The 20,013-nt window shown below is 43.3% G+C and overlaps 1 protein-coding gene across 1 annotated transcript; it reads right to left on the bottom strand.

Moving 5' to 3' along the window:
* Positions 1–807: 807 nt before the first annotated feature.
* Positions 808–16,631, bottom strand: NME8 (NME/NM23 family member 8). Its single transcript, XM_054177144.1, is given in 16 exon segments — positions 808–1,030; positions 2,513–2,657; positions 3,574–3,725; positions 4,947–5,054; positions 5,716–5,860; positions 6,632–6,801; positions 7,557–7,558; positions 7,884–8,036; positions 10,672–10,764; positions 11,165–11,238; positions 12,404–12,470; positions 13,042–13,158; positions 14,251–14,322; positions 15,663–15,769; positions 16,186–16,243; positions 16,599–16,631. Coding segments are annotated over 16 exon segments (1,719 nt in total).
* Positions 16,632–20,013: the final 3,382 nt, after the last annotated feature.

Raw genomic sequence — 20,013 nt, 5'->3', positions numbered from 1 at the left:
AGATGTTGTTTAGGGAAAGGATAAATAAACAATACAAATACTTTTCAGGGCCCTGAGGGAAGCAATAGGCCTTAAGAGGTCTGAGCAGTCTCCAAGTGGGATACAAACCCACACTGTTAGCCAACAGGTCCAGCAGCTGCTTTTAGCCTGACACTAGGGCTTAATCCTTGCCTGTTTCAGGAATAGCTGTCTGGCCCTCTGGCCTGCTGTTCCTGGCTGGAGCCCTGTTCTGGATCTGGTTCATTACTTGCTTTATCTGAGACTGCTGATGGACAAGGCTACTCAGTAGTGCATGGATGCTGGTCTGGTGAGGGCGCAGCATGGCTTCTGCCTCCTTCTCCCTTGTGGTGCATTCCCACACTTGCTGCTGCTCCCTGACAATGTTGTAGCTGTGCCTCCATGACCTTTCAGCATTTCTCCTTTGTAGGTTCCCTGAACTGGAAGAAGACTCAACCCACATCACAGTGGATGTGTCACTAAGAGCGTTTTAATGACCTTCCTTGACCCTGTTTTTTAAGGTGGTTATACACACAAAACACCTTAGACTCCTAGAAATACTGGAAAGGCAAAAAATCTGTTAGAATGAGAGAACTACCTACTAAGCATACATAAAGCAATCATTACTAATATCGACCTTATAGCAGCTGCTACTTGTTACAGTGGCATGCTTTGCACAATGGCAAAGCTGATAGAAAAAATGGATGGAGCTTGAAGGGACATATGTGTGTGATTTTAAATACAGGTGGTTGGGTGGATCAATACATCTAATGGCATGAATATCAGATTGCAAGGGTGGCACTTAGCTGTTCAATCTATATCAAGCTCTCCAAATACACACTCAATGCTCCTCAGCGCGTGCTCTTGGGTAGATGATCCGTGAACAGCGTTGGACAAAATGTCTTGAGCAAACTGAGCTCGAATTGATTGAGGAAAGTTCTCTTTTGCCACTTCTGGATCTGTTGGACCCATTAGATTCCTCCACTCTTCAACAGCATTTTCCTTCGTCAAGACCATTACCACTGATGGACCCCTGTCAAATCAATACAAGGAAGCTCTCACGCTGTTCTGAGGTGCAGACTGATCATGAAAGGTCATGATAAGCATTATGCTACCTGAATTCTATGAAACTATTTGTATTTTAGAATTTGTTTCTCAGTGGGGCTTTTGTTTGCTTGGGTTTTTGGTTTGTTTTAAGACAACAGCCTGGACAGATGGGCAGAGTCCAAGGGCATGAGATTGAACACATCCAAGTGCCGGGTTCTGCACATTGGCCACAACAACCCCAGGCAGTGCTACAGGCTGGGGTCAGAGTGGATGGAGAGCGGCCAGGCAGAGAGGGACCTGGGGGTGCTGGTCAATGGTAGGCTGAATATGAGCCTGCAGTGTGCCCAGGTGGCCAGGAGGGCCAATGGCATCCTGGCCTGCATCAGGAACAGTGTGGCCAGCAGGAGCAGGGAGGTCATTCTGCCCCTGTACACTGCACTGGTTAGGCCACACCTTGGCTCCTGTGTCCAGTTCTGGGCCCCTCAGTTTAGGAAGGAGGTTGACTTGCTGGAACGAGTCCAGAGAAGGGCAACAAAGTTGGGGAGGGGCTTGGAACACAAAACCTATGAGGAGAGGCTGAGGGAGCTGGGGTTGCTTAACCTGGAGAAGGGGAGACTCAGGGGAGACCTTATTGCTCTCTACAACTCCCTGAAGGGAGGTTGTAGACAGGCAGAGGTTGGTCTCTTCTCCCAGAAAACCAGCACCAGAACAAGAGGACACAGTCTCAGGCTGTGCCAGGTGAGGTTTAGGCTGGAGGTGAGGAGGAAGTTTTACACAGAGAGAGTGATTGCCCATTGGAATGGGCTGCCTGGGGAGGTGGTGGAGTCACCATCACTGGAGGTGTTCAGGAGGAGACTTGATAGGGTGCTTGGTTGCATGGTTTAGTTGATTAGGTGGTGTTGGATGATAGGTTGGACACGATGATCTTGAAGGTCTCTTCCAACCTGGTTTATTCTATTCTATTCTATTCTATTTGAAAGCCAAAAGGATTTTGCTGGTCAGCCAGTTGGATTTGGACTCTTTTGTCCTGATAATTTCTGAAGCAAGATCACAGAATCATAGAATGGTCTGGGTTGGAAGGGACCTCTAAAGGTCATCTAGTGCAACCCCCTCTGCAGTAATCAGGTGCATCCTCAACTACATCAGGCTGCCCAGAGCTAACACACAGTGTTTTACCCACAACTATACAAACAATATTATGAGAAAGAGATTTGTCCTACATGGCACGAACAAGGATTCCATCAGAGACTGGGCTTTTGGAGAAAAAAAAAAGGCCTAAGTAATGGTCACTATCCCTAAATTTGGAAAGAACTTTAAATCTTCCTTTTAAAAGGAAGAACATTCCAGGCTGGAAGCCACTTCAGTTGCTAAGAAGAATGAGAGAGTGTAAAACCTTTAACCTGTTTTGGGTGTAGCATGCTTTGTTGGCACTGTAAATCCAAAGTGTGATGCATACCAAGGCACTTACTCAGTCATATAGTTCACCAGCTGTTCAAAAAAGGGTTTTCCTTCGTGATCCTTATAAAACTGTGCAGCCATTTCACGAGTTAAAGCTTGTTCTTTAATCTTTGAGATGGTAAATCCAGCATCTTTAACTCTTTGCATAATGTCATCTAGGAGAGCAACATTGAAAAACACACCCAAACTTGAAGTTTCAAATAAAGCTAGGTGCTTAAAAATCACCAATAGCTATGGAAATTCTACTTGAGAGAGCTAACAATCATGGACAACATGACAAACACTTCAACAGTCTTCTGAAATGCACAGAACTCATTGTCATTGCACTAATCTGTCCCTGTGCATCTGACAAACCCAGACTGGTATAACCATGCCAGGACGGTTATAACTATACCAGTAGCATTCATTGCTGTTTCTTACACTGGGCAGAACATGGATTGCAGCTGTAATGCTCTACCACGTACCAGCTGGCCTGTTGAAATCAGTGTGGCTTCACAGAGGAGGGGAAGAAAGACTCACAAAATCTAGTGATACATGAACACTAGATAGATCACTGAAATTTGTTAGGGCAGGAAAGAAGAATGCCCAGAAGAAGCTGTGGATATAGGGTTTGGAAACAACAGCAGCAAAAATCTTTCAGGTAAGATTCCAAATGGTACAGAGTGTTCTTTCTGTTTTCCTTCTCATTCCCTTTGTCTAATGGCAAGGATGGGAATGCATCTAATTGAGCAATGACCCCTTCTGAGTCAACAGAGATAGCCATTCCATGATTTTGGGAAGACTCCCTCCTTTGACTTAGGAAGATGCTGGGCAGCTAGGCTGCACAGGTGTCTGGCTTTTACACAGTTTAACTTAGCTAAGAACTCTCTCACTTCAATTCACTGCTGTTCTTGGGAAGAGCAAAGGAAATGCTATATCTGACCTCAGTAAGACCTGTCAGTATTTCTCTGCATGGAAAATGGTTTCAGAGAATCAAAAAGAGGTACCTGGCACAATGTGCTGCCATGCACACTGCTAAGTTTGTGCAGAAATCACATCACAGACAGAGTCCATACTTTCTAGATCGCTTACCTTTGTGCTCTCTAGCAGCATCAGGTTTGATTAGTGCCAGAGTATGCTCCTGAGGGAAGAAGAACTGCAATTCCTTCTGAGCTTCATGTGGTGTAGAGCTGCCATGCAGCTGACTAATAGGTACATTCTCCACTGCATATATTGCACGCAAACTAAGAGTCATTAAAAGAGTGAAGTTACTTAAAGGAATAGCTGTTTTGAGATTCAGCCTTGGCTAGCCTTAACCCAGTGAGTATGAGGTAGTGTTGATCTGATAAATGCTGGGTGATCCCACTGAAGATCCCCCACAAAAAGAATAATCAACTTTTAAACTAAGTGCCTGAAATGTGAACACCTCCCCCCACCCCCGCTCTCATCTTCTTCTATTTCCAAGATAATTCCAGTTCTTTCTTAATGAAACAGCACTTCTGTCAACAACAGGTAACATATCCCAGCAATTTCTTAGCACATTATGACAAGCAGGTGAAAATAAGATGTTTAGAAAAGATGTAGGAGAAACTTAGTCACACATAAAATATTCTACTGATGCATTAGGCTGAGAAAGTAAACATCTACCCTAGAGAATAGTTGTGCTATGTCAAGAAAAAAATTAACCAAAGAATCACAGAATGGTTTGGGCTGGAAGAGACCTCCAAAGGTCATCTGGTCCAACCCCCCTGCAGTCAGCAGGGAGATCCTCCACTAGATCAGGCTGTGCAGAGCCTGGTCTAGCCTGACCTTGAGTATCTCCAGGAATGGGGCCTCAACTACCTCACTGGACAACCTGTTCAGTGCTCAACCACTCTCATGGTAAAGAACTTGTTCCTAACATCCAATCTAAATCTGCTCTTCTCTAGTTTCAAACCATTTGCCCCTCATCCTATCCCTGCAGGCCTTTGCAAACAGTCCCCCTGCAGCCTTCTTGTAGCCCCCTCCAGGTACTGGAAGGCTGCTACTAGGTCTCCCTGGAGCCTTCTTATCTCCAGGCTGGACACCCCCAGCTCCCTCATAGCCTGTCCTCCAGCCCCCTGATCATTTTTGTTGCCCTCCTCTGGACCTGCTCCATCAGGTCCATGTCCTTCCTGTGTTGAGGGCTCCAGAGCTGGCTGCAGTACAGGTGAGGTTTCAGCAGAGCAGAACTCATCTTTTTTCTCAATACCCTTTTTTAATCTCAGGTTTCCACCATATTTAGCAGCCATTGTTTCTCAAAGCAGTGCTATAGTTTCTATGTGTACTACAGAATTCCTTCCAAGCCTAGCAACCTGGAGAAGTATGTCTCTGTTCCCAGAGGATGGCACTGTAGTTACACCAGTTGGAATGTGGTATGCATCCAGATCAGGAATGTGGATGCAAACTGAAAGCTGTGAATGATGGGTTACTGGTTGAAGTATTACCTCCCTGGATTTTCCTTCTTAGCCTCTTCAACAGTCTTTGGGCCTAATAAGTCTCTCCAGTGTGCTACAGCATTTTCTCGTGTTAGAGCAAGCACAAGAGTTGGACCACTGTAAAATGGGGAAAATGGCATTAAGGGAAAATATGAACTCTCTGCAATTTGTAAAGGTAATTTGAAGTTTTATAGTCCAGGCTAGGAACTGATACTAGAGGACTTTAAAACCCATCTGTTTGAACAGCTACAGACTGAAAAAACCTTATGGGGCTTAGACATGGATTTAAATTTCTATGGTACTGAAAGTTAGCACAACAGCAAAAATGTTACAGAACTGAGGAATGTCTTTGCTATTAGGCAGAAAAATGCTGATGAACTCCTAAGTTTTCCTCCCAGCCATATCCCATCTTCATATGAAGGCACCATTGAAACATGATTTCCTTTTCCTCCCCAAGAAATCCAGCAGACAGCCTGGATGTGGATTTCAGAGCTTCCCCACAGACAATCTAAATGCAGCTTCCAGAGCAGAGCACAGCTGGTGTCACTCAAATCAACCAAGCTGGCCACTGACTTCAACATCACACATACACATTTAAAAACCCCTCATCTCTTTATCTGCTCTGCTTGGGAATGATCTTGTTATGTGCAGTTCCCCGATCCTGATGTGAGTTTTACTAAACCCTCAGACAGAGGGCTATCTTGTGGCCATGTATTATTCATTGTGAAAATCTCAGTCAGATTTCTAGATCCACAGCCTGCCTTTTCACTCAGTGTACCTGGTCATTTGCTCTAGAAGGACTGGGAAGTAGTCTTGGTCTACATGTTCCTTATAAAATTCCCGTGTTTGCTCTTCAGTTAGCATTATTTCTTTCTGCATTGCTATTTCGAAGCCATCATCCTTTATTCTTTGTATGATAGAATCTGTTTAACATATTGAAAGAGTTCTAAGTTGCCATCCATCAATGTGCACACTTGTGAAGAAATTACACAGACTTTCCAATAGTAATGTTGCTTTTACTTTTTTACAGGTGAATTGATTTCATACCTGAAGAACAGAAAACTAATTTCAAGCAACTTCTAGAGGGCTGCAGTAGTTGCCTGGAGACTCAGGAAGGTGATGATCACCTTCCTAATTCTTTCTCTCACTTCAGAAACACAGAATCAGAATCACAGAAAACTTCCAGTTGGAAAAGACCTCAAAGCTCCTCCAGTCCAAGCTTTGACCCAGCACTAAACCACATCCCTAAGCCCCAGGTCCACACATTGCTTAAACACCTCCAGGGATGGTGACTCCAGCACTGCCCTGGGCAGACCATTTCAATGTCTGAAAATCTCAGTAGGAATGGCTGACTGAGAAGTTATGAGATGTGTTCCAGTCATCAAAAGAAGGGATAAGGATTTTGAGTGGGTGGATATTCACCTACTCTTCTTTGATTCTGCAGTTCTAGAAACATTTCATCCAAGTACCAAATCTAAAGATGTTCTTGAAATCACCTCAAGCAATAGAATAGCCTTGACATTTGCATTCTCAACAGATCAAAACCTTTAACCACACAATTTTTTTACTCACAAGGATTACTCTTGACTTAATGCTGGGGAAACAGCACAACTTTAGAGCATTTTATTAATAGAGTTAATTTTTTATCATTTAAAATGGGATCTTAGGTAGAAAATGTCATTATTGACACTTACTTCGTCTTTCCTTTAGGAGACAAGGTCTAATTAAAGCCAAAGTCCTTTCAACTTTGTGGTCTGCTTTCTTTGCATCAAAATTTGGGAAGAAGAAGGCAAGTTGTCTGCTGGCATCTTCTATGCTGTCTTGCACATCACAAATACTTAATATGCTCTCTGCTTCTTTCAGCCTAAGAAAGCACAATACTGAAGTCACTGCATGCATTGTGTTAACAGTTGTCTTCTTGAGGATGCACTTTCTTCAAGCTCAGTGAAACATAAGAATAGAATAGAACTAAGTTTTTCTTAAATTCATGGCTAAAGCAGTGTTTCTGAGAAGAGAATGGCTGGTCTTCTACAAAAGTGCCTTGTCCTGGGCTATGAAGGAGAAATCTCAGCCATGCAGCTTTGCTAATCCTCCTGTAGCTTATTCACAGAATCACAGATTTGTCAGGGTTGGAAGGGACCTCAAGGATCATTCAGTTTCAACCCCCTGCCATGGGCAGGGACCTCTCACACTGGATCAGGTTGCCCAGAGCCACATCCAGCCTGGCCTTCAAAACCTCTAGGGATGAGGCTTCCACCACCTCCCTTACTGACCTGTTCCAGTCCAGAACTTCTTCCTAATGTCTAATCTAAATCTCCCCTCCTCTAGCTTGGATCCATTCTCCCTAGTCCTATTATTACCCAATACCCTAAAAAGTCCCTCAACAGCTTTTCTGTAGCCCCCTTAAGATACTGGAAGGCCACAAGAAGGTCTTCTCAAAGCCCTCTCTTCTCCAAACTGAACAACCCCAACTCTCCCAGCCTGTCCTCATAGGTGAGGAACTCCAACCCTCTGCTCACAGAATCACAGAAGGTTAGCATACTTCAGGTGTCCCTTAGACTCCCTTAGACATCTACACTTTTCCAGCAGACACAAGAGTAAACATGGACTAGAGTACACCCCTCAGAGGGGCAATGATGGTGGTGACTTCATCTGAGTGAGCTAGTATGAAGTGGAATTGCACCAAGTTTGAAGTGTGACACCCATTCAAGGCTAGTTCAGAAGCAGCAAGAGGTCAGTGTCCTGTGTTTGTCATCTTTATCTAGGAAGCATGGAGTTTCTATGTTCCCACAGGAACTACAGTTGCATCTCTTTGGTGGTCTTATGAAGGACCATGTGAAGACCTCTGCCCACTCTGTGGACCCTGTGAAATGGGCACCTGAGAGTGCATCTTGGTATAAGGTGAGCTCTGAATACATTAACCACATCACCTACGCATGTCTTCACTGGTAGTTACCTGTCTGGCTCATCAGGCACACTCTCACTTGATTCATCCAGTTCTTTCCAATGAGGAATAGCTCCACTTGCTTCCTCTTTAGTGATTGCCAGAATGTGGCACGGTCCACTCAGCATGAACTGAACAAAGTCCTCAAAATCAGGCTAAAACACATAATTTGTATTTCCCATATGAATTGCAAGAATTCTGAGTTTATAATCAGAAATGAGATGACCATCTGTGATAAAGGAACTCATCAATTTCTCTTCTAAAGCAGCAGACTCATACATTATTCAAAGACCTGTCAGAATGTTTTAACCAATCATTTGAGACAACAGCATTATAAAATGTCTAAACCAAAATTAACTACAACAATTTGCTATCTTTTTAACTCCTTCAGTTTCAGCCTTTGGTCTTACAAACATACATTTTCATCAGAAAATAACCTTGGAAGCTTTTAATCTTTTTTTTCCTTGTAACTCACTTTTGGTTTGGTGTGGGGTTTGTGTGTGTGTGTGGTTGTTTAGTTTTGTTTGTTTGTTTTTCCAGTATTGTGAATTTCATAGAATCATGGAATGGTTTGGGTTGGAAGGGACCTCAAAAGGTCATCTAGACCAACCTCCCTGCAGTCATCAGGGACATCCTCCACTAGATCAGATTGCTCAGAGCCTTCTGGTGTGCCCATCATAAGAAGGACACAGAGTCCAGTCCAGAGGAGGGCCACAAAGATGAACCTCTGCTGTGAGGATAGGCTGAGGGAACTGGGGTGGTTCAGCCCAGAGAACACTCTGGGGGGACCTTAGAGCTGTTGGAAGAGACCTTTGAGATCATCAAGTCCAACCTATCACCCAACACTATCTAATCAATTAAACCATGGCACTAATCATGGACAAGGGGAAATGGTTTGAAGCTGAGGGAGAGTAGGTTTCGACTGCATCTGAGGAAGAAATTCTTCAGTATCAAGGTGGTGATTCTCTGGAACAGGCTGCCCAGAGAGACTGTGGATGCCTCTGCCCTGGGAGTGTTCAGGGCTAAGCTGGGTGAGGCCTTGAGCAGCTGAGTCTACTTGAGAGGTGTCCCTGCCCATTGCAGGGAGGTTGGAGTACACGATCTCTGAGATCCCTTCCAACCTAAGCCATTCTATGGTTCTATCTATACCTGAAGGTCTATTGCCTGGAGTCTCTGTCCTTTTAGAATAGGTCACCTCTGGACCTTCAGCAAGCTTGCAGAACATTAGATCAGGAATAATTTCACCCACTGAGCATAAAGGAATCCATATTCCATGTTGTCACTTTAATGTAATTATGTTTCAGCCTAAAATTATACTTAAAGAATGGCAAATAATTGGCTTCTGATTATGCACAGGACACCCTGGACTGCTTCTGAGAATTCATAGCAGTTTAGTACTAATGTTGGCCAGGGTGGAGCAGTAGTGCTGCCACACATCAAACCCTGCATGGCTTTTTCTATTTGCCCCTCCCATGTCTTCCTCTATACAAAACTAATCCCAAATTTAGCTGCCATTCCCATAAAGATGACCTATTTTTACCTCTGTTTCAAAACTGTCTCTGAGTAAACTCAAGTTCTGGCTTTTAAACTCAAGTCCTGGCTTTGCCAAAACCAAGCTCTTCAATTCCTTACGAGTTTTCCCTGTTGCTTCCTTTCTAAACCACAGTGCAGCCACCTGGTGATTACTATCAGATTTCCACATTCTGTCTGTCTTCAGTAGGAGTCATCTTGTCTCTCTCTCATTTGGAATGTCACTGGAACACTTGCCCAGCTTCTTGGTTTGATTATGCCAATCATTTAGTTCATCCCTTCCATTCGTGTCTCTAATACCATCAAATTCATTGTCTGTATATAATTCCAATCACTGCCTGTCTTATGCATGTCTTAAACAGGAGGAGGTAGAAATATTTGCTAAACAGCTTCAGGTCTGTGATTCAGATCCTTCTGTAGAGTCAGCTTTCACTGTCATATTGCCAAAGCACTCAAAATATCCAAATGCTGGTTGCTAGACCACTGTCATTTAATGACCAGCAGAATTTCATTGTTTTCTTGAACTTCCTGTCTGTCCTTAACTACTTGTTTCTTATCCTATCCTATCCTATCCTATCCTATCCTATCCTATCCTATCCTATCCTATCCTATCCTATCCTATCCTATCCTATCCCATCCTATCCTATCCCATCCCTTTCTATTCTATTCTATTCTATTCTATTCTATTCTATTCTATTCTATTCTATTCCATTCTATTCTATTCCATTCTATTCTATTCCATTCTATTCTATTCTATTCTATTTCCCCCTAATACAGAACAAAGCCAGAAAAATAAATTTCAGTGGAGATGCTCTCTCTTTGCCTGTGTCCCTGCTTATTCCCTTTACTACCCTGTGATAAAAGCTGTAAAGAAGAAAAGCTGCAATACACACAATGTGGATGGAAGAGTAAGCATCAAGTAGATGCACACTGTCATACAGATGACACTTCCTTTTGGTTTTATGCTACATTTCCAGCATCTCACAGCCTGTGTTTAGAGTCACAACTACAGCTCATACACATTCTTGATAACAGAAAGAACTTCAAAATCTTCCAGTATAATTCAGTTGGAATGTTAAGAGTGTTACCAAGCCACACATTAAGGAAGACGAGAGAACTCTCTCTATTTTTTCCCCTACCTACTAATTCTGCATTAATTCATTTATTCAGCAGACTGAAAAAAAAAAAGATCTGCAAACACAGAGAGCTGCAACAATGCTTTACCTGTTCATTTTGTTCAGCTTTTCAGTTTGGTTTTACCTGGTCTTTTTTCTGGGCATAGAAGACTCTGATTTGCTCTTCAGTTAACATTTTCTCCTCTGCTGCTTCAATGCGAAATCCTGCACCTCTGATCTGCAATTATTTACTTGTTACTCAGCAGCATTTGAAAATGGATACATACAAAATCATAGGTTATTGTGAATCTGGAGAATTAACTTCACCACCACAGTCTCCTGTTCTCATTTCTGTTGCAAATGAGGAAGAAAGGCATTTTTCTCTCTGCAGAGTCCATGCCACTGATCATCACAGTACAAATCAATGCCATCCCTCATCTACTGACATAAAATATTGAAGCAGGAACATCATATTATTTCAAGCCAAGATTTTTGTGTTCTTATCATTCTCATCAGAAAAACATTAATAGATCTTGTTGCAAAGCCTGGGCATAAATCTTGAATCTACTTAGTCTTATGTCTTGCACCTATGGCTCTCAACCAAACAGGATGAAGGAATCTTTCCAAACTCTGTCTACCTTTTGTTTAATTTCTTCTACACGTCCCTCTAAGACATCATCAGGTTTTATGATTCCAACAGAATATCTAACTGCTGCTTCTGGAAAAGGGGGGGAAAAAAGCACACCGAGGTGTCAATTAATACATTGATTAAAACAAACATGCAACTTATTTCTCAGTTACTTGCAAGTGGGTTTCCCCAAATCAGTTTCCCATTTTATTGTTGAGACTGCTGAACAGTGGTTCCAAAACTTTGAGTTACTACAACACTTAAAACATGTCTTGGAGTGCAGGACTGTCTTTGGCTAGTCCTGGAATCCACATCCCTGATGGATCACTGGTGTTTGGGGTAATAAGACAGAGAAATGGATCACATAGAGGATTTGTAATACTGTGCTACAAGGTCTCATAGGGTTTCTGAGAGAAAAAATAGAATAGGCTAAGGCAGTGGTCATGAATATGTCAATTGAAAGATAAAATAAAGAAGGCATCAAGAGGAAAGAGAAGGGACACAGATGAATCAATGACTATGGTATAATGCCTTCTCACAGGGAAAAAAGGTAAGATCAAGGAGAAGCTGAAGGAGTTTATTCCATTTCAACCTTGCTGAATGGCATCCTGTCCCTGTATGAAGCTGCAGGAAGCTTCAGCAGCCACAGAAAACAAGAATAGACGATATGTAAGTCGCAGTTCATGTGAAGCCTGAGATAAATCACAGACATGGGATTCACAAGCTGGATGGTGCTTTTTTTGGTGCTCTTATGTGAGTCTGTTCTTTATCTTTTAAATCCAGTCTTGTGAGAGTTAATTAAAAACTAATCTGAGACATAAGGCATGCCAGTCCTCTCTGGTTGTCCCTGTTTTGGTATTCCTGTACAACACCCAAGGGTTAACAAACACTACTTCAACTAAAGTGCAGCATTAACACAGGGGCTGTGTAGAAGTGGCTTTCAGGCACTAGTTTTACGCAGGGAAGTTCCCTGACACATAGCACTGCTGCTGTGTGCCAGGGTCCTGAAGCATGAAGGTTCCCAAAGGTGAAGGCAGGGTTGAAAATATTGCTGATAGTCCAACATCTTAATTTCTTACAGAAGAAAGAGTCTTCTCAGTTTGATATCCTCAGTGATAGCCTCTGATATTATGAAGTCAAAGGAAGGCCTCTTAGTGCTGTACATAATTCTTGATCAAACAACTGAAAAGACTACTTTTTTTTTTCCTTTTTTATTTCTGTTAACACTTCTAAAACCAAATATATTTACCCTCAGGTATGTTCTCTTCAACACTCTCTTCTGATGATTTCTCCTCTAGGAAAACAAGTTCATCCACCTAAGGCAATTGCCAACAAAGCAGAAATACACCACCAGTGCAAAGTTACAGTCAAACAGCCACCAGAACTTTATGACACTCATCTTTAAGTAAGAACATATTTGGTATCCTGGAAAGGGAGAAATTCTGAGAAAGACCCTTGGGTTAGTTTGATTTTCCTGAACTGAGCTGTGGTTTGTTCTAAGTTGCCTTTTACTGTAAGCAGAGTTCTTTGATCTCCCTTTTCACTCAAAGCAAACAATGAGACATGACTGTTTGCCATGTTTTCATTTGTTTCATGTGATGCACTAAGTTACAGCTGAAAAATACTCAGGCCTGAAAGAAAAAAGCATGACTAAAACCTTTGCACACCAGTGACATTTTGTCCTTTCCATTTCTTACTGGAGACAGAAATTTAACCGAAATTAAAAAGTAAAGCAAACCTCATGGCACTCTTCTTTCAAGAAACAAAACAAACAAGCAAAACCCAAACCCTGAAACATTACCACACCCATTATGATGGGCACAGAGAGAAGCCATGTAAGTGTAATAAAAGTACTCATTTATATCTAAGGGTCTGTTTTGTGAGTACCTTGGTGCGTTCCTTCCGTCCAGCTGCAATTTCCCTCTCTTCCTGCACCAGCTCTGTTATTTTCTTACTTATGAGAGGAGCATTTACACCTCTCACTATTGCAATGATTTTACCATTCTGTAAGAGAAAATTACATTCTTGATGAGCCCTTGTAAGTTGGGTTTTATATTCACTTGAGGTTTGTAACATGCTGTATCTTGCTACTTGTTCCAGCAGCAGGACCACTTCCTATGCCTACTGAAGTGAGTACTAAATCTGCTACTGCCTCTGCTTGTTCTTGCTTTTACTTCCTCTCTTCCTCCTCTACCTAATTTTCTGTGCATCTCTGGACTCACCATTAATAGTACAGGCAGAAGTAAATGCAAGTATGGAATTTACTGGCTCTTGATTTCTACAGCCTGGACTTTCTGTCTTTTTATTTACACCGCATTTCACTGCATGCTCTACCACACTCAGGAGCATCACAGACAATTGGTGATCAAAGGTAGTGCTGGTTTCACTTGGCAACCATTTAAAAGACACACAGATAGGGTGCTGAGGGGTATGGTTTAGTGGTGACCTGGTAGTGCTGGGTTAACAGTTGGTCTTGATGAGCTTAAAGGTCTCTACCAATGAAAACAATTTTATGATTCAGATTCACACCTGGAAGTGTCTTGGCCCACATTTGCAGGAATTACCATCCTGGCATCCTCAAGTAACCCACCACCTCCTGAGTGAGCAGGGGAGAATGAGGAGAGGACTCTGTTCATATACATTAGTGAGACATAATAACTATTAATTTTGCTGATTGCCCAAGTGTGAAAAACAATTTTGTTTATCTGAAAGACCTTAAAGTGGCAGGCAATATAAACTCTCTTTCCCTGAGGGAAAGTGTGCGTAAAATAACCATTTCAGTGTAGCCACACATAGAATTTTAATGTGAGGAAACCCTGGAAAACTGGCATGGCTTTCTCACTGAGTAATTACCAGAACTGTGGCTACCCCAAATCTTCTGTGGCTGTTTGTTCAGCAGCCACTGCAAAAATGTTCTTCAGAACCACAGACTCAGGCACTGGAAAAAGCCTTGAGTAAATAAGGCTTGATTGTGTGATCCTACATACAATAAAATATGAAGACATGATTTACACAGCTTTACATCATTTTAAATCTACTGGAAAACTAAGGCAAAAGTAGGCAGCACAGTAAAAGAAACTGATGGGATGTACTTACAGCACAAAAAAGAAATGCAGGTTCACACGTATTCCTAAATGGTTGCAGAGTTGGAATGCTGTCAGCCTCTGCCTGAAGTAAGATGAGGAAGATTACTTATGTAAGTGTATATACATAGCATATATATATATAAAAACATGATTATATATACTTTTTATGTATGCCTATAAAACCATTTTTGCCTGCAAGAAAACTGTAGTCTTCTATACTCTGGTGTTACACACTCAAAGTGCGGTCTTATGTGCAATTAGCAGTCCTTGTGGCACTGGTGGTGAACAAACTGATTTGGTACCATGGCATTGGCCTCCCTTCCTATTTCAGCAGCTGATCATGGGAAAATATCTCACCCTAATGCTGTTTCCCCAGGTAGGTTGTAACAACACACATAAATAAAGAGGTCCATGTAGTCATAGAGAGGCTTAGGTTGGAAGGGACCTTGGACATCATCTACTGCAACCTCTCTGCCATGAGCAGGGACACCTCTCAACTGGACTTGGCTCCTCCCCAGGAAGGAGGCATCCACAGCCTCCCTGGGCAGCCTATCCCAGAGTCCCATCACACTTGTAGTGAAGAACTACTTCCTAAGATCCAGTCTAAACCTACTCTCCCTCAGCTTCGAACTATTCCCCCTTGTCCTATTATGAAAAGACAGAAGAGATTATTCGCTGTGTCGAGTTCTTTGTACCATGATTAATGCTATGAAAGCATTTGAGATGACCTTTGAACATCACTGCCTGCTCTTTTCTGTATAAACAATAGCTGTGTTTTCTGGAAAAAAATGCTTTGATTGGGCAACTGAAAGTTTTCAGTAACATGAAAAAGGCTGAGCTTGGTCAACAGCAGAGGACATCAACCTGTGAAAGAAACTTACCTACTTTCAACATGATCTCTAGCTGCTATTTTATGGTGCTAGAGTAGAGGAGTATTTTTACTGTTACAGTTGTGTGATAATTTCTTTTTCAATTTCTTTTTCAATTCCCCATTTCTGTTCTCTTAAAAATGAAATGCAAGGGAACACTTGGGGAAAAGTTGTAACAGCGTTTTGTCAAGCATGTGAGAATTTTATATCTGACAGTTTTGTATGTGATCATCCATAACACAGAAACCTAAAACTCAGGATCATACAGCCTGACTTGGGGATGTTTTTGCACTCTCAGCAAGAGATAATAAAAGGGAGCTGATAGCCCACAAATTTCCATTTCATATCCTTCCATATTTACTATGACTTCTAATCTACCTTGAAACAAAGGAAATATATATATATATATGTAGGAGAGGCAGCAATTAGGCCAAAATTCTGTCAGCTTGGTATAAGGGCAGTGAAGTAAAAGCCCCGTGTGTGCAGACAGATAAAAAAGGATGCATGTAAAACAAACTGCAAGCAAAGTCCCCTACAGAATGTCCCTCCTTACCACTGCAAAATGCAGCACATCATCTTCACTGAAGTCGTTCTGCAGCTTTCTGAATAAACTCCGCACAGCTTTGCAAGGACCACACCAAGCCTGGTACACATCTATCACTGAAATGGAATGAAAACCAGCTGGCCTGAGGAATTTGCAATGGGAGATGTATTCATAAAGGTGTTGGAGCAGTACTGGGAAAGCATTTTTCTGTCTTCCAGTCACTGAATGCATTGTGAGTACATCGATTCGTTCAGTGGATACATCATTCAAACTCTTATTTCAGTCACTTTTGGCATTAACAACTATTTCAGATGATTGATCCCAATGAGCTGTTTCTGCCATGTTCCACTGAATTGAATGTAATTTAATTTAGCTTAAATTTTCCCACTATTGGTTTTCATTCTTCTTTAGAGCTATATTCTACAGGGTTTTTCACCTCCCTGAGCCCATGCAGATCTTTTCTGCCCCACTGCTGCTCCTCTGTAGATAGGACCCAGTGCATGGGAGAGTAAACAAAAAGTAGTAACAGTACCTACTACACCTTTTGTCAGCAACATTTCATCCCACTGCTTTTGGTTGGTTATTGCAGTCTGAAATGAAATGAATTGGCATTTATTTTTACATCTCAAAAGGGCAGGGAAAATAAAATTCTATCATAGTATTGGTCAGGGTTGGAAGGGACCACAAGGATCATCTAGTCCCAACCCCCCTGCCATGGGCAGGGACACCCCACACTAGATCAGGCTGGCCAGAGCCTCATCCAGCCTGGGCTTAAACACCTCCAGGGACGGGGCCCCAACCACCTCCCTGGACAACCCATTCCAGGGCTTCAGCACTCTCATGGGGAAGAACTTCCTCCTCACATCCAGCCTGAATCTCTGCAATTGTTCAAATAATTAGGATTCAAGCAATCTCTACAATTGTTCATATAATTAGGGTTTATACCTGGAGCTGGACTTCTTTCTTCTTGCCTGCCATTTCCCTGTGATTGTAGGAAACAAGTCAAAATATAAAGATCTTGTGACAGGTTTTCTAAAAGAGCACACAGAACTAATCTCTGTGGGTTTTGGTACAGCACTGCCTTCTGGTTGCCTTAAAAACTAACTCATCTGAAACCCCTATAACAATGGCAGTAAATACCCCAGGTCAGAATTCTGTGGAACAACATGCAGCATATTTCATAGAATCATAGAATGGTCTGGGTTGGAAGAGACCTCCATAGCTCATCTAGTTCAACCCCTCTGCAGTCAGCAGGGACATTCTCCACTAGATCAGGTTGCTCAGAGCCATGTCAAGCTTCACCCTGAATATCTCCAGGAATGGGGCCTCAACCACTTCCCTGGGCAACCTGTTCTAGTATTCTACCAGCCTCATAGTAAAGAGTTCCTAACATTCCATCTAAATCGGCTCTTCTCTAGTTTGAAGCCACTGCCCCTTGTCTTATCAGAAACCACATTTAGCACAGGAAACAGAACACAATCTAGTTCCTTAATCTGCCAAAGTCTTCCAAACTTTTTTGTTTTTGGCCTCAGCAACTTTTCAAGCTTATAATTACTCTGTTCAGAATAGCCACAGGGACCTTGGATAGGCTGACAGCTGCTGTAACACTGGATCATTCCAGAAAAAGCATTGATTAAAGAGCTTCAACAATTATAGCATTGAATCAGGCTTCCTGTTTTCTGAGATGCACAAACCCCAATGACCTACATGTGTCAAAATGAATCTTGATGCAGTCATCACTCTGCCTTTGATGAGAAAAAAAAATATTGGAAAAAAAAAAAAAAAAAGGTAATTAACTATGAAGTGGGCAAGGAAAACAGTCTCAGTTACATATGTGGATGAAGTTCAACTTCAGATTGCAAGTGATATCTGGCTAGTTAACAAGCAAATACATCCAGAGTATGAACTGTCTTGACATTCTTACTGGAGCTGCTCCCTTTAAACCACAAACTGGGGCACAGTGACCAATATAAGACCCTGAGAACTCTTTCCCTGATGCCTGCTTCACATTTCATCTAAACCCATTATGGAAAAAAATTCTAGATGCAGGATTGCTTCAAATAGCATGACAAAGTCATTAGCATAGGATTATAGAATCATAGAATCAACCAGGTTGGAAAAGTCTTCAGAGATCATCAAGTCCAACCTATCACCCAACACCTCATGACAACAAAACCATGGCTCCAAGTGCCACATCCAATCCTTTTTTGAACACCTCCAGTGATGGTGACTCCACCACCTCCCTGGGCAGCACATTCCAATGGCCAATCTCTCTTGCTGGGAAGAACTTACTCCTCACCTCAAGCCTAAACCTCCTCTGGTGCAGCTTGAGACTGTGTCCTCTTGTTCTGGTGCTGCTTGCCTGGGGGAAGAGACCAACCCCCAGCTGGCTACAACCTCCCTTCAGGGACTTGTAGAGAGCAATAAGGTCTGCCCTGAGCCTCCTCTTCTCCAGGCTAAGCAACCCCAGCTCCCTCAGCCTCTCCTCACAGGGCTGTGCTCCAGACCCCTCCCCACTTTGTTGCCCTTCTCTGGACACGTTCAAGTCTCTCAATAATTAATTAATTTCAGTCTTTTAAAGACTGAGGAGATGATGCTAGCTACTGCTTCCACAAGCACACTCAGGGACTGACATTCTTCTGCAGGGTGTAAGGATGCACCTCCACGGTGCAGGGGCACGCCCATCTTGCACAGGTGCTCTCCATGAGCGCAGCTGGCAGCGCACGCAGGCCCCCACAGGCTCCTGTGCACGTCCCCTTTCTGCAGGCGCACCTCCCCCTAGATGGAAACACGGCCAAGTGACAAAGGGTAGGCACACACCAGCTCAGGGCAAGGTTCCCATTACCTGCACTCCCCTCCAGGACAAGCAGACCCTCACGCAGCAGCCTGGCTGCCTGCTCACCCCTGTGCCGGGGCCCACCTGGGGACGCACCTGACCCCCGCCTTGCGCCAGCCTCTCGCCAGGGGCCACCCAGTGACCACTCAACTGCCGCTTCCCAACGGCTCCAACGGCCCCTCCAGGCCCTTACCCCACCCCAGCCCCCTCCATGCTCATTGTCCCAGGGCCATTGCTGCCCATCACCCTCTTTCTCCAGGCTGGGGCTGACCTGGCACCGGGGAGCTGCTGGTAAGCAGGGCGGGCAATGGGGAGGGAGCTGAGGGAGCGGGGAGGGGGAAGCAGAGCCATTTCCTGCACTGTCTCTCCTCTGCTTCTAGGCCTGGCTCAACCTTAGCCTGTAACATGTGAGAAAAAATAATCCTGATGGCAAATGGGGAAGGAGCAGAGGGTGCAGGGGCAGGGGGAGGTGGTGCTGTTTCCTCCACTCTTTCTCTTCTGTTAGCCTTTAAAATGTGAGAGAAATAATCCTGGCATGTAGCAGTCTGCCTTCACTCCGCGGTGCGCTGTTAGACCTCACCTGCGGTGCTGTGCCCAGCTCTGGAGGCCTCAGCACCACAAAGATGTGGACCTGTAGGAATGGGTCCAGAGGAGGACATACCAATGGTACAAGGGCTGAAACACCTCAGCTGTGAGGACAGGATGAGAGAGCTGGGGCTGCTCAGCCTGGAGAAGGAAAGGCTCCAGAGTGACTTCCTTGGGGCCTTTCAGTACTTGAAGTGGACTAGGTAAAAGAAGGGAACAGACTTTTTAGCAGGGGCTGTTGTGACAGGAGAAGGGGTAATGGTTTTAAACTGACAGAGTGGAGATTGAGACTAGAAATTTTTCATAGTGAGGGTGGTGAAACACTGGCACAGGTTGCCCAAAGAGAGGGTAGGTGCCCCATCCTTGAAAGCATTCCAGGTCAGGTTGGATGTGGCTGTGAGCAACCTGATGTAGTGCGAGGTCTCCCTGCCCACGGCAGGGGGGTTGGAACTGGATCATCCTTGAGGTCCCTTCCAACCCTGACAATTCTATGATTCTAAGACAAACTTTACATTCAGATCAGAAGTATATATGCATATATATGTATATATATATTCAACACTAAACTGTTTCCTAAACTTTGGAACTAGTATAAACTCTGCATTTGCCTGCTTTAGATGTGGGGCAGTGTCCTTGAATAAGCTTTCTTTTCCTGCATGAAGTGGGAAAACAACTTTTGAGACCTTAATAGGCTTAAGAATATTAGAAAGAACTATGAAAGAGGAGATGTTGAGCCCACTCGTCACATGGAACTTACAGCCCCAGCTATAGCCTATGTTTTGAGGGGATTCCTTCACAAACTGTTAACTGCTTTACCCAGATCACTTTCTTCAGGAATGCTCACTTTTTTCATACATTGGGGGGAAAAAAAGTCTCCCAGAGAATCATTAGGATGAGGTAATGCTCATGTAGCAAATGTTAAAAGGCTGATGCAGCCTG

This window comes from Dryobates pubescens, chromosome 38 (assembly GCF_014839835.1).
Source record: "Dryobates pubescens isolate bDryPub1 chromosome 38, bDryPub1.pri, whole genome shotgun sequence".
NCBI classification, from domain to species: Eukaryota; Metazoa; Chordata; class Aves; order Piciformes; family Picidae; genus Dryobates; species Dryobates pubescens.
The sequence above is the reverse complement of the archived record's forward strand: the minus strand, read 5'-3'. Positions and strand labels throughout refer to the sequence as shown.